We start from the raw sequence: 10,229 nt of genomic DNA, 5'->3' as shown, positions 1-10,229 counted from the left end.
CTCCCATTACTTTGGATCGACTACACCACATCCGAGGCATGACGAATATGAAGTCCGCATGGTATGATCTTTCCAATCTCCTTTTTCCTCTCTATGTTAATGACTATGTGGCTTTATTTTGATTGATGTGGTACAAACCAATGTGATTCTAGGAGTTGCATTTAGTTTATATGGCATACTAGTTGATAGAAGCATTTGCATTAGGTTGTATAAATGTTAGTTGCATCATGGCATGTAGTTGCATTATAGAAAAATTTTGTGAAAACATCTATTTGGGAAACTTGAAAAGTGTATATAAGGCCCTTGTAGATACTTTTTCTTCTTAAGACTTTGCTCATTAGAATGCTTCTAAAACACCCTAGGATGTGTCATGCTAGTATGCTTTGACCTATGGATAAGGCCTAGTCAAGAGTACCTTGTGGTGTGATAACTCCTTGGCTAGCGTTTATTCCAAGGTGACCTTTGAAACCATGCAACCATCTTCCATATCCATCACATTTTGTCAACAAAAAGGGAATGGGCACAAAAATTGTCAAATTGAGTTCAAACAATCAAAAATGAAAAAAAACAAGAAGTTTGCAAAATGCATCAATGAAAAGAGGAGCAAAAATAGACTCCTATGCTTCAAATATAATCACCCTCGCTACAAATGGGGTGGCTAAGAAAATGTTCAAAAGAAATTGCAAAAGTTGAAATTGTCAAGTATTGAATTGCCAAACATCAAAGAAATGGCAAAAAGAAATTGTTCTCAAATGTCAAATGCCACAAGAAATTGGGGGGAATAACAACATCAAAAGCAAACTCCCATATGAAACTCAAAACCTATTGATCCCTTTTTCCATTGAAACCACTTTTGTGCATGGTAGAGAGGGGACGACCCTTATTCTTGTCTAGGCAAGAGGGGGAATTCCGCTATCCTTCAGTGTTTCTAACACCATAGGGAGTCTACTCTTGACGAAAGTATTTAACGATTGAGGACAAAGGTACCCTAGCTTGACACAACTTGGAAGTGATTTATTGGTATCCTCTTAGGCTTAGTAGTTTAGAGAAACCGTATCTATGATGGAGTGTGTACCCTTAGATCGTTTCCCTTATAGATAATTTCTGCCACTTAGATGAGAAAAGTGGCTATTCATTTTTGTAGATGCATCCATTACTTGTTTTGTGTGCTTAATGCTTGGATGTATCGCCATTTTGGCAAGCCCCACCTTGCCTTGCAAGAAGGCATCCTACCTCATGGTTGTCTTGTTGTGAGTTGAAGGGGTGGAGTGAGACCCGCTAATTGTCTCATATCGGCTATATTAGTAGGTTAGTTTAAATAAAGGTCCTAGTTTTAGTCAACTCTTTACTCGGGACGAGCAAAGGTTCGGTTTGGGGATGTTTGATATGACTCATATTTGAGCACATTTAGTCCCCGAATTAACCTCGTTCCTATGCTTTATAGCACATATTTGGGTCATTTAATAACTTTAGTTTCCCATTTTGCATATTCTTTGAGGTTTTGTCTCCTTGGTAGGAAAGGATTGCTAACCTTGCATTTATGAGGCGAAATGGAGCTAAATGGATTGCATCTAATGACCAAGCATCAAAGAGAAGACCAACACTCTCTTAATTTAGTTGTAATACATTTCTCAATATTAATCACATCTTAATCTTTCCTTAATTTCTCTATTGTTCTTCCTTTTATTTGGGTAATTAGAAGATTATTTGGGTTTATTTGGAGGATTGACAACCTTCCATCAATCATCAAGTACTTCTATTATTCTTTGGAATCATCTTCATAGGTATAATTTCTCTTTACCCTTGTTTAATTATTGTTAATCACTTTCATTTATTCATCATGTTTTGCTTTGTTAGTATGATTGACAACCTTATTAGCATGCTAAACTTGATCATGAGTGAGTAGTTCCTTAGCTAGGGTTAATGGGTAATTAGGGGAAACAAACACGAATATTGTTCTATGCTTAATCTAATATGTTTTCATAATTAGTTTGCTTGTTTGTTGTGATTTCAATTTATGCACATGTTATGTTTGATGAAATGCGAGCCTATGAATCCTTGCATTTTTTACCCATCTCTTATCCCTTCAATGAGGCTTGTAAGATATAAACCAACTCGAGCCTCATTAGACCATGCATAAAGTTGAATAGGAAGGATTAAGTCGACTTGTAGGTGTTGTACAATCTAATCGATTTGGCTCTGGGACCCAAACCTTCTTGGGGATTGTAAGATATACATTAACTCGATCCCATCACAACAATAAGTTCTTGCATCTAATTGAGAACATATTTGTATGATCAACTCCCATGAATCCCCTATGAACCCATGACACCCCAGTGCCTTTAATCATTTGTTTACAAACCCCTTTTTAATTGCTTTGATTTGCTTTAATTACTTTACTCTCATTTTGTTGATTAGTTTAGATTACACATCATTTCAACCCAAATTGTGACACCCTAAGACATAGCTATTTACAATTGAGAATCCTACATCAATACCCGTCCCTTGGGATTCGACCTTTACTTACCTCTTTACTAAGAGTAGTTTGTGAAGTTATAAATATTGTTTTGGTTGGTAGCTTTTGACGACGAGTTTTAAACCGAACCACAACTGAACTCCCTTTCCCTCTTTAATTGTGCAATGTGTCATGTAACAACACATCACCACGCATAAAGTCGGTCGACACTCCCTCTCCCTCGCTAAACCAAGCCTCTACACACCCTATCTAGCTCATGAAACGATATCCCAAGACTCATACACACAAATCATAGTATATATATATTTATGAATTACTCATAAATTACGCAATTATATGTATAAAATATCGGGGTATTACAGTCTTCCCCCCTTAAAATGAACTTCGTCCCGAAGTTCGAGCACCCAACTAACACAACCCATACAAATACACGATAAAAGTTAACTAAAACCCATATGAAACTAATGTATATACTCGATAATTCACATAAAACCCGGTTTGTCACATACCACCTGTGACACCCTCATTTATAGCGGAAAAGTAAACACGTAATTCTGGAATAAAACTGCATGGATATGTTTGTAATAGGTTCATTTGGGTAAAAACCTGTAATTTTTAAAACCTGAACCTGTTATAAAGATATCCAAATTGGAAGGTGTCAAACATACAAGGTCTAACTAGAAGTTTCATAACATAACCATCGCTAAAGTCGCGAATAACAAATTATACAACCAAATGTAAAGAGGGAGACATATGTCCCTAAAATGTATGTGACATAAAAAGTGTTTAAGGGTCACAATAAAATAAAGCCAATCTAGGTCCCAAGGTTACTTTGCTCGCTAGCTCGTCCATGTACCCCATATATGCATCACCTACCTGTCAATCGCATTTTATACAAATACGAAAGCCACAATCAGTGGGGAGTAACTCCGAGTTCTCCCAGCCACGAAATGTCATAATTAATATAACATGTAAACATAAGAATATGAATACGAATTACACAATGCCTTAGCATATAGATGCTAGACAATCGTGCTTATCATGTGAACAACAATATAACACCACATAGTCCTAGCATGTGAATACTAGACCGACTTATACTACACTATCATGTGAATCACATAACATCCAGGAATCCAAACTCTATCAACCATAGCCGGCTTGCATCTCACCTTCTATGATTCATAGAATCATCAAACAAGAAAGGGCAATATATCAAAGACATGCATAAGTTCTTAGTCCCGTCAATAGTCACTCTGTAACTCGAGTCTATACCACGAGGTAGGGAAGGTAATCGAACCGGTATCTTGGCTCAGAGGTTCTATCAAAACATGGCCAAGACACAACACAACCCTAGCCTAAAATCACAAGCAGACCTAGACATGCGGATACACACCACCGCACCCAAGACCCACAATTTTTCTAAAACAAAGTGAGTACCCTAAGGAGTCCACCAAAGGGTTGGCTAGTACTTAATGTAACGCCCCGTAAATTTCGGACCGTTAATATGTTTCGAAAATAATTAATTAATCAAGTAAAATTTGACAATAATGTATTTAAAGTAAAAATAATTCAAAGAAATATAATTTTATTATATTTTGAAGAAAAGTATTTATTTTGATAGTTTTGAAATGTTTAAAAATAGTTTAAACCGTGTAAAATCTTTTATTTCGAAATAAGGTCGTATCGGGGGGAAAATGACAATTCGTTTGAACGTTGGGTAAACGAATTTGGAAATGGGTCGTATGAATACTCAATTTTATTGTAATCTCGTGTTTAAAGACTTTGGACTTGACGGAATTTGCGTTTGACTTACGGATTTAATTATTATTGAAACGAGTCAAAACCGACTCGTAAAAATCCCGACAAAAAAAATCCCGCACTTCCTTTTTCCTCCTTTCTTTCTCCCTTACGCGGACCACACTCCCCTTTTCTTTCTTTTTTCTGGTTTGTTCATATCATCATCATCAACAAAACACCAAAACACCATTTATATAATTTCAAGCTCAAAATCGACGTAATTTCTTCGTTACTAGTCCGTTTTTCGCATAATTTACCTTTCCGGAATCCCCTCGCCACGATCTACAACTTAGTATGTTCTGATTTCAGTTTTCATTAAGTTATTTTAAGACCAAATTTCGGAATTTTCGGTTTATATGCTTATTATTGTGTTTTAATTGTTTATTTAGGTGAAGGATTGGAAGACGAGTTCGGGGACTCGTATATTGTAGAGGATAGCGGCTAGTGTCGTTAGGGTTTGGGTTTTCAAGGTGTTAATTGCTCTTTTTCTAGCTTAAGGTAACATATTTCGAGTTACTCGACGGATTATCGTCACAATCTTTGTTGTTATGGATGTTTTGTGATTTTTGGTTTAAGTAATAATTTTCACATGTTAAAATATGGTTGCATGTATGTTTAATTTAAGCCTTTTGGTTAGTTTAAGTTAGGATATTAGTGATGGAACGATTAATTAATGATTGGATGATGTTAAAACGAGTTAAAATGAAGAAAAAACGGAAAATTAAGAGGTATAGGGTGACGGGCAGCAGGCCGGCAGGCCGTGGCAGGCCCGTGGCAGGCCCACGGCTAGCCCACGGTTGGCCCGGGTCGGTCCGTGCTTGTTTCGCGGGTTTTCGTACAATCTTGGTCTTTTCGGGCTAATTAATATTAGAATAGAATAAGTAACAAAAGGGTAGTAATTTGAATTGAATCATTCTAGTAATAAAAAAAAAATATGTTAATGGTAGAAAAATTATGTTATATTGATAATTATCACATGTTAGGATAGTTTACAAAATGAAATGGTAATTAATAGGCTCAAAATGAATTTTATAGTGATAATTGTAATGTTTTGTTGATTGTGCCGAAAACTGAGCCTTAGTCCCTTTGGTGATGCGATGTCGATTAATTGAGTGATTGGTCAGCCGCAATTTGACCCGTACCTGTCGCAGGGCTGGGGTTGCGGGTAAAAATTCGGTTGAATGAATTAGATAATCGGCCTTTTTCTTGTTTTAGGCCATTTATTATATCTCTATTTCACATGTGTAGTTAGTTGAATTTAAATAGCTTCTTATTTGGTAGTAATGGCTCTAGATTCCCCTAAAGCCTTTAATATTGTTAAAATTGCTAGGATTGGAAGTTAGTATTGAATTCTTATTGAGGATTCTGTTGGATTGTATGCTGTAAATAGACATTTATATAGCCTTTCACATGATAGAATGTTAGCATTTAGGTTGGTAAGTAGGACTTTTTGCCCTCTTAAGGTTAAGTGGGTGTCTTACTTGACTTGTGTGGTGAGGCTTGGGTGGTGTGGGCTAAGGTATTCAAGCTGGGACTAGCTGGGACTAGGTCCTAGGTGAGTATTTCGGCCTTCATCATAGATAGGTCTTTATAGTCTCTGACGAGTATATGTTCACTGCTTGATAGCCTTTGTGTTCCTGACTAGTGGATTTATATCCAAGTTGGGGCATGACCTCAGGTACTAATTTTGATAGTATGGGGTCAGCTTAAGTACTAGCCAACCCTTCGGTGGTGTCCTTAGGGTACTCACTTCACTTTGTTTTAAAAAAAGTTGTGAGTCTTGGGTGCGGTGGTGTGTATCCGCATGTCTAGGTCTCTGTGATTTTAGGCTAGGGTTGTGTTGTCTCTTGGCCATGTTTTCTTAATAGTAACCGCTGAGCCAAGATACCGGTTCGATTACCTTCCCTACCTCGTGGTATAGACTCGAGTTACAAAGTGACTATTGACGGTACTAAGAACTTATGCCTGTCTTTGATATATTGCCCTTTCTTGTTTGATGATTCTATGAATCATAGAAGGTGAGATGCAAGCCGGCTATGGTTGATAGAGTTTGGATTACAATTTGCTAAATGTTTCACATGTTAGTTTAGTTTGGTCAGTTTAGGGCTCATATGTTAGAATAATTGATAATTGAATTCTTTATCATCTTGTTTACATGTTTTATTACATGTTACATAAATTTTGACGATTCGTGGCTGGGAGGACTCGAAGTTACTCCCCACTGAATTGTGGCTTTCGTGTTTGTATAAAATGCGATTGACAGGTTGTTGATGCTTTGTTGGGGGTCACAGACGAGCTAGTGAGCAAGGAACCTTGGACCTAGTTTTGGCTATTCTATTAGTAAACCCTTTACACTTTTGATTTGTATATAATTTGAAGGGACATATGTCTCCCTTTTCTATTTTGGGTTTGTATCACTATATTTCCGCGTCTTAAGTTGTGTATGTAAATTAGTTTATCAGTTGTTGCAGGGTTTTTGACACTCTTCTTGAGTTGGAATTGGTTGTGAATGGTTTAGTTAGAAAATTTTTGAAATTGCAGGTTTTTGGACTAGTTGAACCATTTACAAACATATCCTACCAGTTTTTCTGTAGAATTTACGTATATAATTAAGGCTAGATTTAAGGGTGTCACACTTAAGCTGACCACTTACTCTCAAAATAAGTAACGAGGTCATGCCCCAACTTGGATATAAACCCACCAAGTCAGGAACACAGAGGCTATTAAGCAGTGAACATACACTCGTCAAAGACTATAATGACCTATCTATGATGAAGGCCGAAATACTCACCTAGGACCTAGTCCCAGCTAGTCCCAGCTTGAATACTTTAGCCCACACCACACAAGACAAGTAGGATACCCAATTAACCATAAGAGAGGCAAAGAGTCCAACTTACCAACATAAATGCTAACATTCTATCATGTGAAAAGCTATATAAATGTCTATTCAGCAGACAATCCAACCATATCCTCAATGTCATCAATAACCAAATTATAGCTAACCATCAATATTATAATCCAAATTCCAGCTAACCGTTAATCTCATAATTCATGAGAACAAGCTAAACTGGCAACAAGGCAAGAAGACTCAAGTATAAGGCAACCAATTCATCCAACAACCAACATGTGAAATGATAATTACAAATATCAAGCATAGCATAAAACTTCCAATAACAACCAATCTCACCTCAAAGACAAACCCTCGACCCTAGTCCCGCGACGGGTCATCGGTCAAATCGAGGCTGACTGGTTTAAACCTAGTTTGACCAAACTCGTTCGGTCAATCTGCCCACTTCGAGTCTTGGCCTACTTTGGCCCAAATCACAAATTTTATCGCAATATTATTCTCATGCTATTTCCAATTTCTATCATGTGAAAAACGAAAGTAAAACATTATCAATCACCTAAACACTTATCAAACAACAAACACAACATCAACTACTAATGTGACATTAATTCGTCGAGTAACTCAGAATAGTTACCTTAAGCTATCAAAGAGACAAGCAATAAACTTGAGAAAGCTTCTAAAACCCAAAATTACTCTTCATCTTCAACCACATATGAGTCACCTAAAATAATTATGTGAAGGGACGATATTAACGAATTATCGTTATATAAAATATGAGACGGAAATTAATTCAAATCAAAACATGTAAACATATTCATTAGCTACTGTCTTATGTTCATAAACCATTATGACCCTCCCTTTTGACAGGCATACCAAGAAAATTGTCACAACTTTTACGCCCTAGAAACAGTCCCATAAAGCACCATTTTATCCGTCCCAAAACTGAGCCCAAACCAGCCTGTCACGGCTCCCAAAACCGAGGCCAAAACAGCCCACACGGCCTCCATTTCGATCCCAAAACAATCTGAAAAGGCTACGCAAAAACTGGTACCAAAACAGAGTTCAATCAATCCTAAACCAGTCCTAAACCGAGTCAAAACAGTCCCAAAAATGTCCCAAAGTACCTGCAGCGGACTCAAAAACAATCTAATTTCTTCGCACAATACCACAACTAAACAAGATCCCAAATAGCATCCCAAAACGATCCCTACATGTCAGTATACACCGTCTTAAATATACCACTTACTAGTTAGCATCCCAAATGATCCCTAGAGGTCAGTATACACCGTCTCAATCATCTCCACATATCAGTATACACCGTCTCAACTATACAACTGACTAATTAACATCCATAAGGATCCCTATATATAATTATACACCGTCTCAATTATAAAACAGACTAACCAGCATTCGAAATAAACATATTTTACAAGTAATATTTAGTAATCCGTTATCGTTACCTTTTTCCGATCGAACTAGTCCTTCATGACTAACAAATATTCTACCAGACCATCTATTTTAGTACACACAACCGTCTTATAACAAATAAAGCTGAAAATATAAATGGGTTTGTAAAAATACATGACGAAAATGAATTTTACTTACAACGGATTGACAGGAACGATGAAGGCAGCACTATGGAACGAAAATCATTGATAACGGATGACAAACGGAGTGGCAGAATCAATTTAAAATTAAAAAAAATGAAAAGGACGAAAAAGAAGAAAAAGGAAGGGAGAAGAAGAAATGTTGCGTGAGAAATGAGGGAGCAGCCTGCCTGCCTGCTATTTATTATACGTACGTTTCTTCGTCGTTAAGAAACTTCGATCGTTATTAAAACCGTTTCGAGTTAAATTTAACCGGTTTTAGTAAAAGTTTCAGTAATAAAACGTAATCAATAATAAATAAATTTAATGAGTGAAAATAAAATAAACTCAGCTAGTTAACGTAAATAATACAATATCAGCTTGAATCGGAATTATTAGCGATTTTTTACAAAACTAACGGATATTAATAAAAATTGCTAATTTAGTGAAATAAGCTCAAAATAGCTAATTGGACGGTTTTGTTCCCGAAATCCATCTCGGGTTTACTTAAAACAACTTTCATAAGGACTCGTAAAGAAACGGAAATTATTAAATAAATAAACTCGAACTAATTTCAATAAACTCGAACTAACTTTAAATAAACTTATTAATGATTATTAAAATTAACGTATCGAATTATGATGAAATTAATTAATTAGCTAAGCATAAATATATAAATCGTTAAATGATGTAATTAAATTCAAAATAGCAATTAAAAGAATTTTATCCAACTTAATAAAATACGGGGTGTTACACCACCCCCCTAAAAAGAAGGTTACGTCCCCATAACCTAACTCATACCTGATCAAATAGATGTGGATAGTTCTCTTTCATCTTATCTTCTACCTCCCATGTGGCTTCCTCGACATTATGGTTAGACCATAAGACTTTCACTAGCAAAGTTTCTCTATTCCTCGTTTTACGCACCTTTTTGTCGAGGATTTCTTTAGCAACTTCCACATAACTCAATGATTCATCCACCCCCACTACTTCTGGCTTGAGTATGTGAGAGGGATCACTCAGACACTTCCTCAGCTGTGACATATGAAACATGTTATGAACTCTATCTAGAGCTGGAGGTAACGTCATACTGTAAGCTACTTCTCCAACCCTATCTAGAATCTCATACAGTCCTATATACTTCTGACTCAAGTTGTCTCTCTTCCCAAATCGCATGACACCATTCATATGTGACACCTTTAGCAAAATCTTGTCCCCAAGTGAGAATTCTATGTCACTACTTTTCAAATAAGCTTAACTCTTTTGACGGTCTTGTGCAGCTCTCATTTTCTGGCGAATAATATGCACTTGTTCCACCATCTCCTGTATCATCCGAGGTCCCAAAACCATTGAGTCAGTCACATCATCCCAACACACAGGACTTATGCATTTCCTCCCATACAAAGCCTCAAACGGTACCATCCCGATACTAGCATGATAGCTGTTATTATATGAAAACTCTATCAAGTCCAATCTCTCCTCCCAAGATCCACCAAATTCTAGTACACAAGCCCTTAAC

At 36.6% G+C, this 10,229-nt stretch overlaps 1 protein-coding gene and 1 long non-coding RNA gene across 2 annotated transcripts; one reads left to right on the top strand and one right to left on the bottom strand.

Annotated features, from left to right (window-relative positions):
* Positions 1-4,412: 4,412 nt before the first annotated feature.
* On the top strand, positions 4,413-6,900 carry LOC141658771 (uncharacterized). The gene is made up of 3 exons (XR_012549411.1): positions 4,413-4,568; positions 4,666-4,774; positions 6,540-6,900. It is a non-coding gene; the product is annotated as an uncharacterized LOC141658771 (long non-coding RNA).
* A 2,605-nt stretch (positions 6,901-9,505) lies between these two features.
* LOC141588169 (uncharacterized) lies at positions 9,506-9,898 on the bottom strand. Its single transcript, XM_074409622.1, has one exon. The coding sequence runs from the start codon at positions 9,896-9,898 to the stop codon at positions 9,506-9,508; it is 393 nt and encodes a 130-aa protein (XP_074265723.1).
* Positions 9,899-10,229: the final 331 nt, after the last annotated feature.

This window comes from Silene latifolia, chromosome 6, assembly GCF_048544455.1.
Source record: "Silene latifolia isolate original U9 population chromosome 6, ASM4854445v1, whole genome shotgun sequence".
Lineage (NCBI taxonomy): Eukaryota > Viridiplantae > Streptophyta > Magnoliopsida > Caryophyllales > Caryophyllaceae > Silene > Silene latifolia.
Note: the sequence above shows the minus strand (reverse complement) of the source record. Positions and strands in the feature narration are given on the sequence as shown.

Coding starts and splice junctions, on each gene's coding strand:
- LOC141588169 (XM_074409622.1), bottom strand. CDS start 9,898: ATGAATGGTGTCATGCGATTTGGGAAGAGAGACAACTTGAGTCAGAAG.